This window comes from Dendrobates tinctorius, unplaced genomic scaffold, assembly GCF_039654945.1.
Source record: "Dendrobates tinctorius isolate UK_male_01 unplaced genomic scaffold, ASM3965494v1 ptg000332l, whole genome shotgun sequence".
Classification (NCBI taxonomy): Eukaryota; Metazoa; Chordata; class Amphibia; order Anura; family Dendrobatidae; genus Dendrobates; species Dendrobates tinctorius.
Window position 1 is genome coordinate 11,406,536 of NW_027361998.1, and position 22,577 is coordinate 11,429,112.

At 47.9% G+C, this 22,577-nt stretch overlaps 1 protein-coding gene across 4 annotated transcripts in view; it reads left to right on the forward strand.

Annotated features, from left to right (window-relative positions):
* Positions 1-22,319, forward strand: part of LOC141074352 (fucolectin-like) — a 32,993-nt gene extending 10,674 nt beyond the window's left edge. Inside the window, exons 2-6 of one of the 4 annotated variants that reach the window (XM_073561993.1) lie at positions 19,195-19,267; positions 19,367-19,393; positions 20,447-20,566; positions 21,173-21,458; positions 21,870-22,319. In XM_073561993.1, the coding sequence (XP_073418094.1) occupies positions 19,210-19,267; positions 19,367-19,393; positions 20,447-20,566; positions 21,173-21,458; positions 21,870-22,035 (657 nt within the window). In that variant the 5' untranslated portion in view covers positions 19,195-19,209 and the 3' untranslated portion in view covers positions 22,036-22,319. Of the gene's footprint in view, positions 1-19,194; positions 19,394-20,446; positions 20,567-21,172; positions 21,459-21,869 lie in introns of all 4 variants that reach the window. The other 3 variants (XM_073561992.1, XM_073561995.1, XM_073561994.1) reach the window with 3 other exon arrangements.
* The last annotated feature ends 258 nt before the right edge of the window (positions 22,320-22,577 follow it).

Consider the following 22,577-nt stretch of genomic DNA (forward strand, 5'->3'; position numbering starts at 1 on the left):
GCCTAATACTTGGTTGCACAACCTTTAGCCAAAATAACAGCGACCAACCACTTCCGGTAACCATCAATGAGTTTATTACAATGCTCTGCTGGAATTTTAGACCATTCTTCTTTGGCAAACTGCTCCAGGTCCCTGATGTTTGAAGGGTGCCTTCTCCAAACTGCCATTTTTAGATCTCTCCACAGGTGTTCTATGGGATTCGGGTCTGGACTCATTGCTGGCCACCTTAGAAGTCTCCAGTGCTTTCTCTCAAACCATTTTCTAGTGCTTTTTGAAGTGTGTTTTGGTTCATTGTCCTGCTGGAAGACCCATGACCTCTGAGGAAGACCGAGCTTTCTCACACTGGGGACTACATTATGCTGCAAAATTTGTTGGTAGTCTTCTGACTTCATAATGCCATGCACACGGTCAAGCAATCCAGTGCCAGAGGCAGCAAAGCAACCCCAAAACATCAGGAAACCTCCGCCATGTTTGACTGTAGGGACCGTGTTCTTTTCTTTGAATGCTTTTTTCTCCTGTAAACTCTATGTTGATGCCTTTGCCCTAAAAGCTCTACTTTTGTCTCATCTGACCAGAGAACATTCTTCCATAATGTTTTAGGCTTTTTCAGGTAAGTTTTGGCAAACTCCAGCCTGGCTTTTTTATGTCTCGGAGTAAGAAGTGGGGTCTTGCTGGGTCTCCTACCATACAGTCCCTTTTTATTCAGATGCCCACGGATAGTACAGGTTGACACTGTTGTACCCTCGGACTGCAGGGCAGCTTGAACTTGTTTGGATGTTAGTCGAGGTTCTTTATCCAACATCCGCACAATCTTGCATTGAAATCTCTTGTCAATTTTTCTTTTCCGTCCACATCTAGGGAGGTTAGCCACAGTGCCATGGGCTTTACACTTCTTGATGACACTGCGCACGGTAGACACAGGAACATTCAGGTCTTTGGAGATGGACTTGTAGCCTTGAGATTGCTCGTGCTTCCTCACAATTTGGTTTCTCAAGTCCTCAGACAGTTCTTTGTTCTTCTTTCTTTTCTCCATGCTCAATGTGGTACACACAAGGACACAGGACAGAGGTTGAGTCAACTTTAATCCATGTCAACTGGCTGCAAGTGTGATTTAGTTATTGCCAACACCTGTTAGGTGCCACAGGTAAGTTACAGGTGCTGTTAATTATACAAATTAGAGAAGCATCACATGATTTTTCGAACAGTGCCAATACTTTTGTCCACCCTCTTTTTTATGTTTGGTGTGGAATTATATCCAATTTGGCTTTAGGACAATTCTTTTTGTGTTGTTTCATTTAAGACAAATTAAATGAAGATAATAATACCAAAGAATTTGTGTTTGCAATCATTTTCAGGAAGAAACTGCGTATTATCTGACAGAATTGCAGGGGTGTCAATACTTTTGGCCACAGCTGTAAGTGCTGTTGCTTTAAAATGCACAAATCTTATAGCGAGCATTTCAGAACCACAGAGAATCTGAGCGCAGCTCTGTGAATCCTCTTATTAGACACTCAGCAGAGATAAGACGAGGGGAGCGAGAGAAGGGGAGAGAAGAAACCGCACAGCGCCATCCTTCCCCCCTCCCATCAGAATGTAGTGTCCTTCATAAAGTAACAGAATGCCATAGCTCTTTATACTTGATCAAAATCAATTTCTACAAGAAAAACTCAAAATCACGGGATTTCACTGTAAGAGCAGATAACTGTATAATGTGAGTAACTACGCCTTGCCCTTTTCTGGCCAAATGCATTCAGGAAACTTTACAATGTAATGCCACATATAACACGAGCTATATCATTACTCAATTCATTCAGTCTCAGATGTAGATTTGAAATATCTATAACGCATCTGTCCGGGATCTCCCACAACTACATTAGAAAGGTAACAAATCTCTTGACACAAAAATGATGTGTGATTCATTCATACGTGCTCATTCAGGGATTTTTTTTTTCCTCTCACTTTTCAGCGGTCATTTGATTTTACAAAGAGAAGATAACAAAAATCCCTTATCTCAATTACTCATCTCTCATTTCATTCAGAGGTTCTCATAGATATACATACAAGGATTCACACAGCCTGCCTATCTTGGACTTTGGATTTGACACCTTCTCCCCTACAGCAGTGTCCACTGACACTCTGAGAACACCAAAGCCAACTTTTTAAACAACAAGAGTCAATGAGAACCAAATCAACGTCAGAAGGTCCAAAATAACCAAAAACCACAGCCCTATACAAAATACAGCGTCATATGATTTACTGCCAATCCAAAATAGATGCTGCACAGAGTTTATCCCAGGCTTTCTGCTACACAGTACACCAGTACACAACCAGTTAGTATATTAGTATCTTGCCAGAACAGATTAACAGATAATACAGATGACAATTATTATCTTATTACTCTATTATTCAACTCTCATACAGACATATTCACCACTCACTGGTGATGTGGGTTCTTTTGAACCGTGTTTGTACAGTCTTACCCAGAGATATGTAGAGATCCTTAGAGAGGCCGCAGATGCAGAATCAGTGTAAGAATAAATGTTCTCACCTGCTGCAGCCTGGATTCTGAATATTCAACCTCCCAGGAAGCTCCCACATACGGATTCCGAATAGGCTGGTTTCCACGGCCCCACGTTGGGTGCCAAAACTGTTGTAGCTGATTTTAGTTCTGACTAAGCGTCAGCTATGCCAGATCACCAGTGAGTCTGAATTATGAGTTTTTTTGCCCTTCTGATGACAAGCGCTTGGAGACAAGAGACTCAACACACAAGCCATGGTCAAATCACTTTATCTGACGTAATGAAATACAAGGAAAACTTTTATACCATTTACAACAAATGTATCTCTGTGGAGCTCATGTAGCCCCCACCATCACCCTCAGAGTTATGCCATTTTTACAATGTACCCAGAACATGTTGAGAACAAATATGATAACAAGTATAGTCTCCTTGAACACAGAGACTAGTAGTCTACATAAGAATAATGCTAGCAATATTAGGCAAAAGGCAATTGAAGTCTTAAAGGCAATTAAAGGGATATAAAGGCAAACCATTAACTCGTCTATATCAATGTTTATATACCATAAAACAACAAAAACTGTCCAATGCAGTAACACTTACTTTTAGGCTGTGTGCCCACGTAGCGATTTTTAAGCATTTTTGCCGCGATTTTCGGCGCGAAAACGTTTAAAAATTGTATACAGAACGCCCCCCATGCATTCCTATGGCATTCCGCACATGCTGTGCTAATGCTGCGCTTTTTTCCGCGGCGGAATCGCATCGCGGAAAAAATCGCAGCATGCTCATTCTTTTGTGCGGAATCGCAAAGAATTGCCGCGATTCCGCACCCATAGGAATGCATGAGAATCGCTTACTTCCCGCATGTGGCTATGCCCACCATGCGCGAAGTTAAGCGTCTCATGTGCGGTTGGTACCCACGGTGTGGAGGAGAGGAGACTGTCCTCCAGGCCCTGGGTACCATACCCCTGTAAAAAAAAGAATAAAAACTAAAAAGTCGGGGTATATTTACCTTCCGACGTCCTGCGCTGCATTCCCGGCCTAAGCGTTCCAGTAATGCCTTGCGGCAACGCCCTGTAATGACGTGGTCTTGCGAGATCGCTAAAGCAACGCGAGACTACGTCATCACAGGTCTCGCAAAGCATTACTGGGAACGCTGAGGCCCGGGAATGCAGCGCGGGACGCCGGAAGGTAAATATACCCCGATTTTTTTTATTTTTTTTAGCATTTTTAACATTCTATCTTTTACTATTGATGCAGCATAGGCGGCCTCAATAGTAAAAACCTGGTCACGCTTGTCAAACACTATGTTTGATGAGTGTGACCAACCTGTCAATCACTTTCCAAGCGATGCTTCAAATCGCTTGGAAAGTGCTTGAATATCGCACACGAAAATCGCGGCAAAATCGCGATCATAATCGCGGTGAAATCACACGGAAAAAACCGTGCGATTTCTGGGAAAGAGTCCAGTTTTTGGTGTGCGTTTTAACACGCACCGTGGGCACATAGCCTTACAATCTTAAGTTTCATGTGTCTGTTTGGGTCTCCTCATAGCTGTAGTGTTCAGTATGGCTGGTTACCATACACATGCAATTTACCACTTGGCTATTAGCTCGCAAATTTTATAGATGAAGCTTAGAACCCGTTATGCCAGGTGCTGCTGACCATGGATAGGTGGCCATGGATGACCATGGAGAGGTGGCCATGGCTGATCATGGAAAGGTTGTGTAAGGTAGCGCTTGTCATTAAGGTAGGGGATACTCGCTTTGCTGCCAAATAATCAGATCCGGCACAGGTTTTCCATAAAACAATAACAGTCCATGCAGTTTATTCAGGCATCATAAACCCAAAGCAATAGAAAGTTCATATCAAACAGCATAGCATCCATGACAGAGCTCCACTCTGTTAACCCTGTAGTCACACAGGTTATCCAATGTCTAATACGCAGGCTTTCTAGCCTCACAGTTATCTCACCCCGTCAGGGTTACCTCATGGCTGCTTCTCCACACTGCAGACGTTCATTCCTTCCACTGGGAACTCTCAAATATTTGCAGCCATTACACACAGCCACTTCACGTGCTGTCAGGAAGGCAGCCCCATCTTCCAGCGAGACCTTACATACAGACCAATCGGGTACAAGCATTCACTCATGTGACCTACCCTGGCCACCTTATATGGTCCATAGCCACACCCACCAGATCACATGGCTATGACCTCATCACAGGTCCTACCAGCATTTACACACATACACTTTACTATGGCGTTCTAGATACACCCCTGGGTGGATTTGTAGGTAGCTGGCTCCGCCCGTATAACCAGCTACCTGGAACGCTCTCCCTGACACAGTGTAACAGAAGCTCAGCAGTACCTCTGCTGACCAACACACATGTTCAAGCTTCCATCCAAAGGCCACCCACCTTGAGATACATAACGGTCATTCAGCATGCTGCCACTCATCCTCTCTCCTGGGACACCCACACAGCGCCACCTAGCGGACACAGTGGCCACTACACCACAGTTGCCATGGCTGACCATGGAGAGGTGGTGATGGCTCACCATAGAGAGGTGGCAATGGCTGACCATGGAGAGGTGGCAATTGCTGATCATGGAGAGGTGGCCATGGCTGACCAAGTAAAGAGGTGGCCTTGGCTGACCATGGAGAGGTAGCCATGGTGGACCATAGAGAGATGGCCATGACTAACCATGTAGAGGGGGTCAAGGCAGACCATGGAGAGGTGGCCATGGCTGACCATAGAGAGGTGGCCATGGCAGACCATGGAGAGGTGGCAATGGCAGACCATGGAGAGCTGGCATTGGCAGATCATGGAGAGTTGGCCATGTCTAACCATGGAGAGGTGGCTATGGCAGGTGAACTTCCACCGTCAATGAACTGAGTCACACATAGATGGCTGCCACACCACTGACAGGTGCACGCTGAAGGAGAAGGGCAATTCAAGTGATAAATACACAACGGTTCAGATGGACCACCGTAAAGTTATATACCTACAAGTGTAATCACAGTTTACTGTATTGTTGGCAATTTGTGATGTACTATATGATCTGGCCAGTAAAGTGTAATGGCAAGAGGCCGGAGTTGCAGCGCCAAGGTTTGGTGGTTGGTGACAGTTGTCAGGGGGGAGTTCAAGGTGTGAGTGAAGCTAAATTCTTTGGAGAAAGTTTGAATAGGGTGATGTGACTCTGGTTCTGTTGTTGGTGACTCTGAGGCTCGTGATGATTGAGCATGCTCGTCACTAATCGTCTCTCGCCTGAGCATCATGGTGCTCGGGATGCTTGTTACTGAGCAAGTATTTTTTTAATGTTCGAGTGGGAGCTCAGGTCTCCATCCTGCATGTTTGGCATTTTGTAGACAGCCAATTAAAATGTGGGAATTGCCAGCCAGTCACTGTAATGCCGTGGCCATTTTGGTTGTGGCATTACTGTGATTGGCTGGTCACATAGCGTCACCAGGTCTATATTAGACCCGTGACGCCATACTCGGCACCTTGTACCCAGTACACAGGCAGTGTAGGGAGAGGTGCTGGGGAGAGAGGAACAGGATTGTAGCTGCATATTAGCCAGGGAATCAACCACATTTATATTCCTGTGAAGTAAAACAACCGCCCTTCTTAGGGCTAATGATAATATTAATACTGCTGTTAGCAGCACTTAGGAAGAGATTGTGCTGAAGGGCTTGTGTAGGACAGGATAGGGTGAATTGCACGTCCTTTATGCTGCAGCCTGCAAATCATACCAAAACCCCTTCTCAGGGCTAAAATTATTCTTTTTTCTCTAAATCCTGCAAATTGTTCAGATCATGGAAATATTATACACCATTTTTACTGTGACAGTTGTGCATCAAGAGCCTACAACCAGACTTGGTTGGATCTCAATCGCATTGATATATTGATACTGCAGTGTAATCAGTACATCTCAGGTGGATAAAATTTCCTGCAATAGTAATACTGCAACGTTTTTCAGTAGTGAAATTTTATACTGCATTTATCGTGCTAAAGGTGTGCCTCAAAACACCCCCCAAAAATGATTTGTTTACAAGTCACATTGCTACATTGATTCTGCAGTGTTATACATCCATCTGAAGTGAGCAAATTTTGCTGGCATTGTAATACTGCAATTTTTTTTTTCAGCTGTGACATTTTAGATTGCATTTATTGTATGGTGAGCGCAGAGGCTGAGGCCGTTGGCAAGGTGAAACTGTGCCTGCCACAGAAGTGCAACAAACACACATCTCATCTCTATCTATCTTCCTGTCTCATTTTATAGGGGGGCACAGAACACCACTCTTGAAGCCAGACCAATGTGAAAAGGTTGCTGGATGGATAGCAGATAATTCTTCCAATCACTTTGCCAGCACCACCCTGTCTTCCACACTGTCCAGTCTCAGTAGCCATTATTCTGAACCACATAATGATACTTCTTCCTGTCACCATGCTGAGTACCCGGAGACAGTGATTCCACAATTGGACACTCTGAAGAGCTGCACCTGTCATTGCACATTTGCAACCACCATCAGCAACCACGTCCATGTCCTTTTCCCAGTGCAGCACTCAGTTGTCCCTACCCCAGTTCTTGGAACACAAGCGTAAATACGCAGCCACCCACCCATAGGCTACAATACTAAATGGCCACATTACAAACGAAGGGGAAGAGAAATATCATTGTGTGTGCATACCCATCATGTCCTGGTGCAAAGAGAGCGCTGATTTGTGCACCCCAACATGTGTTTCGCAGTGAAAATACTGCTTCCTCAGGGGGCCCTTCGTTTGGGCATCTGTGTAATAGATATAACACATAGTGCTGAACCCTTTTTTTTTTCTCTGCCTGTATTGTACTGCACTCGATACTGCGGGGACGCTTGTCTGGTGGTGATGTTTTATTGCCCCCCTTATGATATGCTGCATTTTCAGATTATATTGTTCGCAGCGAATTAGATATCAGTGGGGGTCAGACTCATTGCCACAGCACTATAGATTCATACTGCCAGGGTCTAGTGCAATAGACTTCTGTGGATTAACTCTTCTCAGTGCAGACTCCCCAGCACTTTTTACTTGCACTAATTCATTTCCCTTACAAAGGGCCTGAGTGCTTTTCACATGATAACAAATTTACTTGCAGCTGATTTGTCTGTTTCAGTGGGCTCCGGGCTTTCATTTATTGCCTTTTTATTATACTATCATGATTGTTCTGTTACTCTATATGTGCCTGTTTTTTGTCAATAATATTTTGCACTGCTTTAGATAGATCTGGACTCCAGCATTCTCTTGTTTCTTTACAATTTACTGGGAGTTGTCTTTGTCGATTGAGACTACATAAATAATAATAATAATAATAATCTTTATATAGCGCTAACATATTCCGCAGCGCTTTACAGTTTGCACACATTATCATCACTGTCCCCGATGGGGCTCACAATCTGAATTCCCTATCAGTATGTCTTTGGAGTGTGGGAGGAAACCGGAGTACCCGGAGGAAACCCATGCAAACACGGGGAGAACATACAAACTCCTTGCAGATGTGGTCCTTGGTGGGATTCGAACCCAGGACCCCAGCGCTGCAAGGCTGCAGTGCTAACCACTGAGCCACCGTGCTGCCCTACATGAGGCATAATTCTTGTACTTACAGTAATGGACTATTAATGCTTCTTTGGAGAATTTTCTTTATAGGGGTATCCCGAAGAGTAGAAGGGGCAAACAGGTTGCTAGTCCTTCCAGCTTGGCAGCAACATAGGTCCCAACCCTCCCGATTCCCGCGGGACAGTCCCGATTTCGGGGCCGTATCCCGCCGTCCTGGCCGGGAAGTTATCTATCCCGCAATCGCGGTGGCCGGTGTATGCCCGCAAAATACAGCACTGTGCTCAGTGGCGTAGCGTGGGGGAGCGGTCCGCCCCAGGCGGCACGTGTGTGGGGGCGGCGCGGCAGCATGACAGTTCCTCAGCTGCTTTTAGGAAAGGCCCCAGCAGCCGTGTTGTTAAGGTAACACTATATGACTACATTACCCGTCATGCCTCGGGCGCGCATTCCTCGTATGACCCCGCTGCAGCACTGTAAATTGGCAGTCACATGACCGTGGGATCTGCCGAGGCTCCGGCTGTCACATGCCCAAACAGCGAGCGGAGTATGTGGCCAACAGGGTGTCGTGATCTGGCCAGGAGCAGCTGGAGGAGGCCGGGGAGAGCACGCCGCTGCTGAACGGAGCCAGCAACTGGCAGGTGAGGGCGGGAGGAGGGATACTAGGAATTGGGGGGCTGTGCAGATAGGTGGCCACGGCGAGACTGTGCAGGGGAGGACATGGGGGGGCTCTGTAGGGAGAGGACATGGGGGAGCTGTGCAGGGGAGGACATGGGGGGGCTCTGTAGGGAGAGGACATGGGGGAGCTGTGCAGAGGGAGGACATGGGGGGGCTCTGTAGGGAGAGGACATGGGGAGGCTCTGTAGGGAGAGGACATGGGAAGGCTGTGCAGGGGAGGACATGGGGGGGCTCTGTAGGGGGAGGACATGGGAAGGCTGTGCAGGGGAGGACATGGGGGGGCTCTGTAGGGGGAGGACATGGGAAGGCTGTGCAGGGGAGGACATGGGGGGGCTCTGTAGGGGGAGGATGTGGGGGGCTGTGCAGGGGAGGACATGGGGGTCTCTGTAGGGAGAGGACATGGGGAGGCTCTGTAGGGAGAGGACATGGGAAGGCTGTGCAGGGGAGGACATGGGGGGCTCTGTAGAGAGAGGACATGGGGGCTCTGTAGGGAGAGGACATGGGGGCTCTGTAGGGAGAGGACATGGGGGGCTCTGTAGGGGAGGACATGGGGGGCTGTGCAGAGGAGGACATGGGGGGGCTCTGTAGGGGGAGGAAATGGGGGGGCTGTGCAGGGGAGGACATGGGGGGCTGTGCAGGGGAGGACATGGGGGGCTGTGTATGGGAGAACATGGGGGCTCTGTAGGAGGGACATGGGGGGCTGTGCAGGGGAGGACATGGGGGGCTGTTTATGGGAGAACATGGGGGCTCTGTAGGAGGGACATGGGGGGCTGTGCAGGGGGGGTACATGGGGAGGCTGTGTAGGGGAGGACATGGGGGGACTGTGCTGGGGGGTACATGGGGGGGCTCTGTAGGGGAGGACATGGGGGGCTGTGCAGGGGAGGACATGGGGGGCTGTTCAGGGGAGGACATGGGGGGCTGTGTATGGGAGAACATGGGAGCTCTGTAGGAGAGACATGGGGGGGCTGTGTAGGGGAGGACATGGGGGGCTGTTCTGGGGGTACATGGGGGGGCTCTGTAGGGGAGGACATGGGGGGCTGTGCAGGGGAGGGCATGGAGGGGCTGTGCAAGGGGAGAACATGAGGGCTCTGTAGGGGGTGTACTGTGGGTCTGTGCAGGAGGAGGACACGTGGGTCTCCTTACACTGTTTTATGGTGCGGCTCTCGGCAGGGCAGTGGTGGAGGTTCAGTAGGGTCATCAAGCTAATACACATATATATATAGAGAGAGAAATGCAAGAAGATGAAAGTCTAGAAATTTAGAAATAATAACAGCAGAGTTAGTAGCAGACTAAAAATTAGATCTTTGAGTGTAGTGTGGGCTCTTTGGATGCTTCTGGATTATCAACGACCAAAGGGGCGGCAAATTTTTCGACCGCCCCGGGCGCCACAAACAGTAGCTACGCCACTGACTGTGCTCTGCGCCGCACATCACATTCCACAGGAAATTACGTGCTGTAAGCTGACCGCTGGAAATGGCTTCTGACCTCATTTCCGGCGGTCAGCTTATAGCATGTCACCTCAGGAGGAGGTAATCGTTCGGGACTCCGCAGGAGGACAGAGAAGCGGCGGTGGGGCATCAGCGCTCCATACAGTGCTCCATTTTTTTTTCTGTTTATAATTATTGTTTATGAAACAGTGTGATCAGCAGTGCTAAATGGGTACTGTTGGGGCGTGGATAGGGGCGTGACTACTAAAATGGGTGTGGCTAGGGGCATGGCCTAAAATTTGCCGTGGCGCACTTAGCGCGCCGCAGCCTTTCTCCCTATTTGCCTTCTTCAAAAGTTGGGAGGTATGCAGCAAGTAAAGAACAAGATACACAAGCAATGCATAGTGTGCAGAGTTCCTTTATGTATACAGCAAACAGGAAACAAGGAGTCTCAGACAGGAAACAAGATGGCCCCCGTGAAGCCAGCAACTCCATCTTGGTTAAGGGCAGAATCCATCAGAAGTAAGGGCAAGAGCAGACAAACAGATATACAAACCCAGTCCTTACAAATGCCTTCTAAATTAAAATCCTTGCTGCTGCTTTTTTCCCATGCACTTGTGGTGCCCCCCAGGAGTATGGTCACCACAGTGGCATTACCTTCCTCCTAGGGAGTGTGATGTCATGCTTGGAAGCAATAAAGGGTCTCTCTATCAGGTAAATACAACACACAGCACAGTTCCCACTCCAGGCCAGCAGAGGGAGCTCTGAACCAAAACTGGGGGAGGAGCTGCTCTCTGGGGGCCAGGAAGGGGAAATTAGGAGTTCATGTGAGGAGGGAAACGTGTGTGGACGTGAGGAGAAGAGCTGGAAGATTGAGCAGAGTTCAGGCTCACTTCTAGCTGTAGCGCATGGTCTGGAGTCCGGTCTCCAAGGTTATATTGATACTGATGTTCCTGCAGCAGAAACCGGAGGAATAGGAAGCTGTAAATGCTCTGTTCCCCCATAAGACTCGGAGGCACAACAGCAACGTGTGAGCCAGAAGAAGAAGGCTACAGCTGTCTGCCATACGAGGGAGTTCTAAAAGAGAACAAGCAAGGGGAACTTCAGTGTAATACAGTACTGCAAGTACCTCAGATAAGCGCTAGAAAGGAGACTACACAACCCATCTGCATAGAGAGATTCCTGAGTTGCTTCCAGGCTGGCCAGCCTCTGTTCCATCTGTAATCTGGACCCTGGACTGCACTTACAAAGCACAGTAAAGGTAACGGAAACTGCACCCTGTGTCATTGCATTCTTCCTGCAAACCCTCCAGCACTGCTACATCTCTGTGCCAGACACTACAACCTCTTCCTCAACACCTATTACCATTGCCCTGGGACCCCAGCTCTACCTGTGGGGAGCTATTACATCTTGCTGCCTTATACCATCTGTCCCAGAGGCCTGCAGCGTCGGCTTAACCCCTTCATTGCCGAGCACCACAGGTGGCGTCACGTATCATCCACTTATAAACTTTAACCAGCCAATCTTAACCACTTTTACATGGACGCCCAGGGCCACGGACCGGGTCACCACTACTGTGACACTTCCCTCTGAGATACCGGCCCGGTACCGAGTACCCCACTGCCCTGGCGGGCAATCCACACTCATTGACCGATTCATGCTTTTTGCAGTGATCTGATACCCAGAAATTCATCAAAGCAGGCAAAAATTTTTGTGTCCATTCACAGTTTCTCTCTGGCATCTGTATGTAAGTGGTGGGAGACTTTACGCTACTGGAGCTGCAAATAACACTTCTGAACTCTCCAGCGCTTTTTTCCATCAATTTCTAGAGGCTTCTTTAAGTATGTTTGGGGTCATTGTCCTGCTGGAAGACCCATGACCTAGGACGCAAGTCCATCTTTCTGACCCCGGACACTACAATGGTACCCAAAATCCTTTGGGAATCTTCATATTTCATGATGCCTTCAACACAGTCAAGGTGCCCAGTGCCAGAGACAGCAAAACAACCCCAAAACATCTTTGACCTTCCGCCACGTTTGACAGTAGGACTGTGTTCTTTTATTTGCAGGCCTAATTCAATTTACAGTGAACAGTAGAATGATGTGCTTTACCAAAAAGCACTATCTTGGTCTCATCTGTCCACAAGACACCTGCTGGCCTCTAAAAATAGTTGTGGCCATATGCTGGATCTCTATAAATAGTGAGGGCCGCCTGCTAACCCTCCAAGTTTCAAACTTTACAGTAGGTGGCTAGATTTACGGAAATCTCTTGTCCACTGTGCTTCTATTCACTGCTGTGTAAACTCCTCGCAGTGCGGGTTCACTAGTCGCAGCATGTCTGTAGAGCATGTACTAACAAACAAGTGTGGTAATTGAAATGCAGCATTTTGCGGTCAGTGAAGATACTCTGCGTCCAAAACGCTACTATTCCTGATCGTGGGCACGTAGCCTTATTGAGAGGAACTGCTGTCGTTGCATTTCCTACTTATACCCTGTTTACCGGTCTGTCTTTTGCTTTTATAAACTGGTTGCTAAATATATATATAATGTACCTCTCGTCCTGTGGCCGTCCCTCATCTTTACAATGGCAAAAGCGGACTGCATTACTGATCAGTGTAGATCCCCATGGACCTGATCCAATATGGAATTTTTGCAATGGAAATTCCGTGGCAAAATCTGTAATAACAGTCTGTATTTTATTACAGATTTTGCTGTGGATTTTCTGCAGATGCCACTCTTTGCATTGCCAAGTGATAGTTTGGCATCAGGAGTTGGATTTTCTTAGCAATCATGAGGCAGCAAACTGATTGTTATGACCATGCCGTTTACCTGTAAAGTGTTACTAGACCATTAAAGCGTGGCTCCACTTTCACAAGAAAGTGATTGCAGTGCAGGACTCTGTAGTATAATCATTTTCCTAAGTCATTCTATTAGCCATTTTTGCCGATAATCTCCCAATATCTGTGCTGGCTATGTAGGTACGTGTACCGACTGGGGGGTGGTCCTTTTGTCGCCGTGAACATACCGAAGACAGAAAACAATGTGCGTTCAACAGGTCCTCTTTATTGGCCGTCCTCCCGACGACCACAGCAACACAACAGCAGCACGACAGCTGCTACGCACAGGCCCGGGTACCTTTCACCTTCTTCTCTGTCCTTTACAGTGACGTCCTCGCATCTCTTTCACTGTGGCTGCCTTAGGCCCACCACCACAGTGCTTCACCTGTCCGAGTCCGTCCATCTGGTACCCCCAGGCTTCCTCTGTCCTGCGGCTCTCCTGTCAGGGCCACCCCCCTGACTGTTTCTCCTTTCAGTCCCTCCCAGAGTTCTTCCTCTCTGTCTCTTCCTCCTTCAGTCTCCTGCTCTGCCGAACTCTTCCTCCTGGACTGGCTCCCTTCTGGAACTCTCTCTGCCTATTTATTCCCCTCCCTGAGAATTCCCCTCTAGAGCTCCTGTAACTCCACTCACCATGACTCTGCGGTTTCCTAAGCATTAGCTGCTGTTAAAGGGAAGGTGCCGTGTTTTTTCACAATTGAATGTAAAAATGAAAATAGTATAAAAAGATATTGTCCCCTAAGCTTGACTCAGTGGTGTGTATGGATTTTTTTTTTTTCTGTAGTAATGCAGCCACTGGGGGCTGCCATCTTACCACTCTGGCTGCTGAACGACACTTTCCATGCTCATTTACGGCAGTCCCTGGACATAAGACATAACGGTCGGCTCCCGACCCCTATCTCTTTCATTGCAGCTGCATCAGGAGGGAACTGGCCACGCCTCTGTGGGCAGCTCAATTCACAGCTGTAGGTGTGGCCAGGCGCCATCTTATTAGAGCCCAGGGCTTTCCTGTTAGCTCCATTTACACTCTATTGCAAGCCCTGGATGCTGTACTGTTCCACCACAACAGGGCTTGGATGTTCACTCTGCACATACCAGCTGTAAGAGAGGAACCAGGACGAGCTCCTGGAGACTGAGCTGCTCTTTCCAAATCACCCGACCAGCTGCTGCCCCTGCAAAACATAGGAGGAGCTGCTCCCTGCTGTTTCAAACACTTGGCAATCTGCTGGACATCTAATCCTCTCCTGTGTGATACTGTCTGCTGAGCCGTGTATCTAATCCTCTCCGTGTGATACTGACTGCTGAGCCGTGTATCTAATCCTATCCTGTGTGATACTGACTGCTGAGCTGTGTATCTAATCCTCTCCTGTGTGATACTGACTGCTGAGCCGTGTATCTAATCCTCTCCGTGTGATACTGACTGCTGAGCCGTGTATCTAATCCTCTCCTGTGTGATACTGACTGCTGAGCTGTGTATCTAATCCTATCCTGTGTGATACTGACTGCTGAGCTGTGTATCTAATCCTCTCCGTGTGATACTGACTGCTGAGCTGTGTATCTAATCCTATCCTGTGTGATACTGACTGCTGAGCTGTGTATCTAATCCTCTCCTGTGTGATACTGCTGAGCCCTGTATCTAATCCTATCCTGTGTGATACTGACTGCTGAGCCGTGTATCTAATCCTATCCTGTGTGATACTGACTGCTGAGCCGTGTATCTGAAGGTACTGTCACACTTAGTGATGCACCAGTGATCCCGACCAGTGATATGACGCGGTCAGGATCGCTGGTGCATCGCTAAATGGTCGCTAGTGAGCTTCCACACAGGCAGACCTCACCAGCGACATCGCTGGGGTCGGGGGTCGCTACTTACCTGTCACACTAGGCGATCCTGCGTCCTCCCGCCCGGCTCCACGCGTCGCTCGGCTCTCCACAGGAAGCGCCGCAGGAAGCTGACGACGAGAAACGGTCCAGGACGTTCTCGCACGATCAGAGATCACCAGCGGGGGAGCGGTCGGAGGTAAGTATCAGACACAGCGATATCGCTAGCAATATATATATAACGTCACTAGTTATAGCGATATCTCTTAGCGTGACTGGCCCTTAATCCTATCCCGTGTGACACTGCTCTCCTGAAATACTCTGTGCTGCTGTCTCCCTGCTCCCAGAATCCTTGCTGCCTGCCATCCTCAGTGACTGAAGACCCCATTCCTCTCCTCAGGTCCTGTCCTGGCGATGTGTGAAAGTGAGGCGACAGGGGCCTGATGTATGGTGGAAGGAGCAGGGTGACAGCAGCACAGAGTATTTCAGGAGAGCAGTGTGCGTGCTGGTCTGTGGGGGGCGCCCTGTTCAGTGCCAGGGATTGTACATAGAGCGCTGTGTTATATACACATGGATGGACCGTCTGCTTGTCTGCTCCACAGAAATCCAGGACACATTTCTGCTGATTGATGGCCTGTTCTGATCCAGACTTTACATGAAAAGACAGTCAGTAACTTTGCAGGCCCCATCAAAATGGCTGCTCACTGTGTTCCTAGATGTCATCCTCTCTTTTCCCTTAGCAAACACCCAGAAGGGGAGGAGAGGAGTGACATCACACACATGTCAGCAGACTCCGCCCATATTTACTCCAGTGCAGTAATGTGAGCTAGTTGCACTAGGTTTTTGTGCCAAACTTCAGTAGCTGCTCCCCCTAGTGTTAACAAGTGGAAATGCCAAACTTTTTAAAATTATTTTTCATATTTTACAAAATTAAAAACAAATGATAATATTTTTTAAGAAAATGTAAACATTAATTCTTTACATTTTTTCAAATGCTGAAAAAATTTTTTTGGGATGTCACCTTCCCTTTAAGTCCTTTTTTTCCTTTCTCTTGTCTCCCTCTAGTGGCCAATCTTCAGTACTGCACTGTCTCCTTTTCCTGCTGTTCTTGGTCTCCCCCTAGTGGTCAAACCCAGTACTTTACCATCTTCCACTGTCTCTAGCTGTCTCCCCACATACATACACAGCAGTCCACGTCAAGTACTTTTACTGCACATTTTGCATTCACCTTCTTGCTGCAGACAGGTCCATAGGTCAGTCCACTTCCCTACATACTCCTTCCTTTTATCATTGTCGTCCTCGACAATCTCGTCTCCTTCGTTTTCCTTACTGAAGCTTCTCCACTTTCTTTTTGTCTGACCGGGCGTTAAGCAAAGCCCATGATACACGGGGAGCCAAACAAGACCGGGAGCAATCCTGCTCCGAGTAGCTTATGGCTACCCGCTGCCGTGTATGCCTCTGTGACAATTCCTTCTTCTTGGGATAGGATCACCTGGATTTTTCAACGGGCGCGTCCCCCCACTTTTCTCACTTTCAGCACCATTTTTAAATTTGAAGCGCAACGACCGAGGCTTTGGCCTACCAGATCACCGCAAGATTCCCTTGTTCATTTTGGGGTATTTGTGCTACTCAGGATCTGATCTATGGACCAGTGTCTGTTTCAATTCCATACACCTTCTTGCACCTTCAGTTTAATATCAGTCATGGCAAGCATTTTTCCGTACTCCAGTACCCGGGACCTGTTGAACATTCTCTTGTTTAGCATTGTAAACTAACTACACATAATTTCAACATATACTACTTTTAATACGTATAACACTTTAAACTTCTTCTCCCTCTCTTTTTTTTTTTAACTCTCAGCATTTTTTAAACTGAAACATAAACATCAGCGCTCCCCCTTCCTTTGAGGACAGCACCCCCCATGCATCCCTGCCATGTCAGGAGTAGGGATATTTTTCCCCGAGGGGACATAGAACAGTCCCCAGGCTGTGCAACAGCGCACAGCAGTCCCGGTAGTCCGTTTTTCCAGTGGTGCTCCGGGCCATCTCCTGACGGCCGATGTTCCACCAAAAGCAGGGAACTCCACAGCCGTGAAGTCCCCGGGATGCTTTAGCTGGCCCTGGGCCCCGAGTGTCCTGAATGCCCGGGACCCAGGCGTCCTCCTCTCCTTTATCGGAGGTCATATCCCTCGGGGTATGCGATGACCGCCATGGCATAGTAGCCGCGTGTAGGCTGCAACCGGGACCACGAGTCGAGCAGAGGCAGCCGCGTGCGCCGGTGAGTAGGCCGCAACCGGAGCCAGGAGTGGAGTGGATGCAGCCATGGTTATTGGTGAAAGGGCCGCGGATCCTGGCAACCCGGCCCAGCTACGGTCGGTAGTGGTGCCGAGGTGGCGGCGGGCCCTGATGGATAGACTGCCGCCGGGGTGTGGAACGCGGTGGGGGTGACTGCGAGCCTTGGTGGACAGGCTGCAGGCCCGCCCTGTGCCGGAGACGTAGGACAGGGCACCACCAGGCGGGGCGGCTCGGAGTCGTTTGTGGGGGTGCCGGTCGGCCCTGCGGAGACCATGGAGCCATCAGAAGCCGGGGTCGCCAGAGAGCAGGAGTCCGAGAGGGAGGCTGAGAGCCGGTGTCAGGGCCCTTGGGCCTGTCTCACGCACGGGGCGTGGGGCGGGAACTGCCTGCGTTGCTGCCGGCTGGGCCCGGGGGAACGCTCACCTTCCCCGGCGCCATGGCTCCTGACAGGCCATTCCGCAGCTCCTCCAGCAAGTGATGTTCTTCACCCCGCCATCCGGCAGGGCAAGCCTCCAGGCCCGATGATCCCGCAGGGAGAATCCGTAGTTGTTTCTCCAGTGGCCACTCCAGCAGGGTCCGGGGTCGTTCCTCTTCCCATGTAGGTGTCCGTGCTACCGACAGTGGCTCCCAGGAGCAAGTCTCTCGATGGGCCTCGATCTCCTGAAGATACCTCTATTCCAGGCGTCTGAGACCAAGGCAGCTGCAGCATCGCATCGCGTCCGATTTCCTGAAGCTTAGTGGCGAAAGGCAGCCGCACCCAGCCTGTTTACCAGTGTCACTCCCTTTCCAGGGTGGGGCTTTGGCCGGCCCCTCCACCCATTTGTCAGTGTTCAGGAGGAGCGGGCGGTTGTCAGTGGATGTAGACCGCTCCCCCCAGGGGTGGATTCGGCATAGCCCCGGATCGTCCAATCTAGCAGCAAACTTCTGCGATTCTTTCAGGCGCTTATATGCCACCCCCATCCTGCAAAGTCCTTTTCGTTCCGGATCCTTCTGATTAAAGCCAACAATCCCGACCACAGTCCACTTTTGTAATCCACAAGGGTAAATCTTCAACCCATTCGGCTTGGGTCCTTTAGATCATCGCGCAGTCTTACCGCTGAAGTTGGTGTATTGGCGGTGATGATCCTGCCGACTACGCCAAGTGTCGGTACGTGTGCCGACTGGTGGGCAGTCCTTTTTTTGCCGTGAACGGACTGGAGACAGAAACCAATGTGCGTTCAACAGGTCCACTTTATTGGCCGTCCTCCCGACGACCACAGCAACACAACAGCAGCACAACAGCTTCTACGCACAGGCCCGGGTACCTTTCACTTTCTTCTCTGTCCTTTACAGTGACGTCCCTTGCGGCTCTTTCACTGTGGCTGCCTTAGGCCCACCACCACAGTGCTTCACCTGTCCGAGTCCCTCCGTCTGGTACCCCCGGGCTTCCTCTGTCCTGCGGCTCTCCAGTCAGGGCCACCCCCCTGACTATTTCTCCTTTCAGTCTCTCCCGGAGTTCTTCCTCTCTGTCTCTTCCTCCTTCAGTCTCCTGCTCTGCTGAACTCTTCCTCCTGGACTGGCTCCCTTCTGGAACCCTCTCTGCCTATTTATTCCCCTCCCTACAGCTACACAAAAACAGTCAACGTCCCACTAATCATTCTTAGCTACCATCTACAATCCAGGAACGAGGTCTGTAAAAGCTTTCGGCACACTGAAGACGGTAGCTCAGTAGCAGGAAAAAGACGATACATGTTTCAGTGTTGTCAGAAGCACAGACTTCAGGAGGTCCCTTAGGCGGGTTATCAGCAAAAATCACTAATAAACTGATTTAGGGCAAATGATAACACTGCAGAGTCCTACAGTATATTTGATCTCTCGTGAAAGTATAGGTACGTTTTACTGGATGCAGAATTTGGCAATCTGAAGACTCCTAGTTTTCCTTGTATGATTTATAAGTTGGAGAGGAGTGTGTCAGCTCTGGGGGTGGTAACGCTCCAGCAATCTACTCGATTCACGATCATCTTCTACTGATCTTAATGTAATTATTTTGCTTTTTTCCAGTTTGGTAGAATAATCATGTTCTTCCTCACCTTCATCATCTTATGGATTTCCGTGTCCGGCGACTCAGATCACTGTGAGTTCTGTAATAAATATAAAATGATAATGAGACAGGGGGAAGAAAAGGATGAATTCTCGCAGATCTTGTCTTTTCTACCATCTTCTGTCTTCTCAGGCTTCTTGAAGTCAAGACCCAAGACTTGTGAGTTCAGTCCTTCACTTCTCGCTCCTGTAATCAGACCATTCATCAAAATAATGTCATAGCAAGAACCAACTGCACACACAGTCACTGAGTTTCTCTTTCATAGCTACCAAAAAATGGTTGTTGTTGTAGTCCGAGGTGATCAGACCAGAGCTCTACATACCTCCAACCTGCCGGCATCCCCATCAATATCATCATTGTGGCACAAAGCATGCATGACTTTGCGTGGGACCTACTAAGACAAGTCAGGGATGTCAGCAGATTGAAGGAAGTTCTCTAGGATCTGGTCTGGTGACCACAGGCTATAACATGGGTGCTTGGTGCACAACTTTATTTATTATTGATTGTGAAATCTAATGGAAAATGGATTTTACTGTCATTGCTAAAGGAAGACTTCAGACTCCCCAACGAATAGGTATTTTATGCAGCTGTTTGGTAAGATAAGAAACCGATAAAAAATAGAATCAGAACACACAAACCACTATGATAATGTTTACTGATACAATCAGAGCAATAGAATAAAAATTGAAGAAACTGATGCGAAACGCGCATCGGGGTCTGTGCTACATTCCCTTAAGGCTAATCCGACTTTCCTTAACAGATTTGTTACTTTTCCCCATTTTGTAATTTTTTTTGCATTTGCACTTTCCATTGTTTGGCTGTTTGCCCATCATTTCGGAATACCAATTTTTGTGTCTATTTTCTGTTGCTCTCTAGGATTATTCCACAATATTGCTGCCACATTTTGGCATAAGTTTGTATAGTTGGAGTTATATAGACGTGTACTTGTTTATATGATTGTACTTATATACCTCACATTCTTGGATTTCTCTTACCTGTAAGTCTCATGCTGTTGATCCCTTGGGGAGTGGGGTCCTTTGTTCCACACTCCTATCCTTTATCCAGATTTTCTTCCATTGTTCTGATTGTATCAGTAAAGTTTATCACAGTGATTTGGATGTTCCGCTTCCATTGTTTATTGGTTTCTTATATTTGCTGGTAGTTTCCCTCTTAATTGTTGGCCTTTCTTCTTTGGTATTTTTGTTTGGTAAGATGAAGCTCAAAAAATGTCCTCTGAGTCATCCAGATGGCAGCTAGACATTGTGAGAACCCCACCGATCAGCTCCTCATGTCTCAGCTTCCTAGACCTCTATAGGATTTCAAGGAAAGGAGGTGAGAGATTGCAAAATGACAGGTAAAGAAACGCTGCAGTATGAGAATCTCCCCAAAATCTCCCCGAACTTGAGCTTCCAGGGTTCCTCTGGGCACGTAGATATCAGGTTTTGGGTAGATCTCCACATGATAGGTGAGAACTCTCTGATCACTGAAGACTAGAGGGCTCCAACCCCACAGATCCTGAGAACGAGTCTCTACTGTGCCCTTTTAAAATAGAGTGGAGATGGAGTACTACTGGCACAATCTCTCTATTCATTGCCTGATGGAGATAACATGGTGCTTTCCTCGTCTGTCTCCAGTAGTCCCATGCTAGACCATTGCTTCATTCACATGTGGCAGAGAATTAGTGGGGATCCTATAGATGAGACCCCAAATAATCAGCAAGTTATCAAGTTACCATTTACTGACTTAGTACAACCCCAATAATGGGGTTGCAGTGATGTAAGGGCTCTACCAAGGCCACCTAACATCTGTTTGAAGCAGTGGCTGATCCTTCCTTCCTCACTCCAACCATTAGGTCCTCCTGTTTTTATTTCATTCTCACCCAGTTTTTACATCACCATCAATTGCTCAGTTTATTTTTTTTTCTGTATTGAATTGCAGTGCAGAATGTGGCCCTTCGGGGACGGCCAACACAGTCTACAAATTTTGAATCCCTAAGTGCCGCCATTAATGCCATCGATGGAAATGTGGATCCTCTCTACCAACACGGATCTTGCTTTTCTTCTAAATCTGAGCCGTCACCCTGGTGGAGAGTGGATCTATTGGAAACATACACAATATCGCATATAACAATCACCACCCGAGGAGACTGCTGCCCGGATTTGATAAATGGAGCCGAAATTCTTATTGGGGACTCGTTGGCCAATAATGGGAATAACAACCCAAGGTAAGCAATCTGCAGAGGACAAGCTGGATATTTATTTAAGGTAGCATTAAAACCTCCAAATTGTGACACGATCTCTTGGTCTAGTTACGCATAGAAGGTGAGGAATGACACGGACTGCAAAAGCATGGGATTGCCATACAACTTACTACAGATAGTCTTCTTTGGCCATAAACTACATTGATTTAAGATAATGGCTTTTCTGGTAGAGCATTCTGCCGGCACAATTCATGGATCAAGGATCTGACTTGATGTCACTGATCAGACTGATTGGACTTGACAACAGGCAGTGAATAGCAAGTTAGACAGAAGGGAGACACCTGGCGGTCATCACTATGGAACGCAATTACTTGAAATGGTTTGAAAAAAGAAACTGACATGGACGTCTGTGTAATAATCTGTGTTTCTCCATAGGTGCGTGAAAATTACAACAATCCCGCAAGCCGGTAGTCAGACCTTCCAATGTGACGGCATGACCGGGCGATACGTGAACATCATCAGACCAGATATTACAGGATATCTGAGCTTCTGTGAGGTTGAGGTTTATGGATCTCCTGTTAATTGTCGCTGTTATAAATAATGAAGAAGGACAAGACCTGTCTGTCCAGTAAAATATTTGGAAACTGCGTAAAATAGCCATCCTGAGTGATACAAAAAGACCTGATTGAAAATGTCTTCTCTTTTCTGAATCAATGCATCCTTCTGATATGTTGGTTTGCAAATATTATCGTATACAGGATTTTTTAGGACAAATCTTTTAATATTTTTGCACCACAGTTTATCTGACCAAGGTCTGTAACGTGAGTCCCAAGCGTTACTTGGGGTTTTATTTGGATTGCTTAACAATTAAAATGATCTATCGGAGTACAGATTTTATATTTTCTAAATGTATCCTCCTGTCACAAATTTGGGCCACTCTGGTCCTTCATACATGGGACAGCACCTGTTACGGGACTCGCTTGTAGTAGGTTCTTCCCCACATTAGCACGTGATTGAGTGGGAATTACATCCACAGCTTGGGACTGTGACCGGAGAGGAGAAACGTCAGCAATTGTGGCGTGGTCACATGTGGTGGAGGTGCTCATATATTGGGGATTTCTCATGAACTTACAAGTAGAGTTG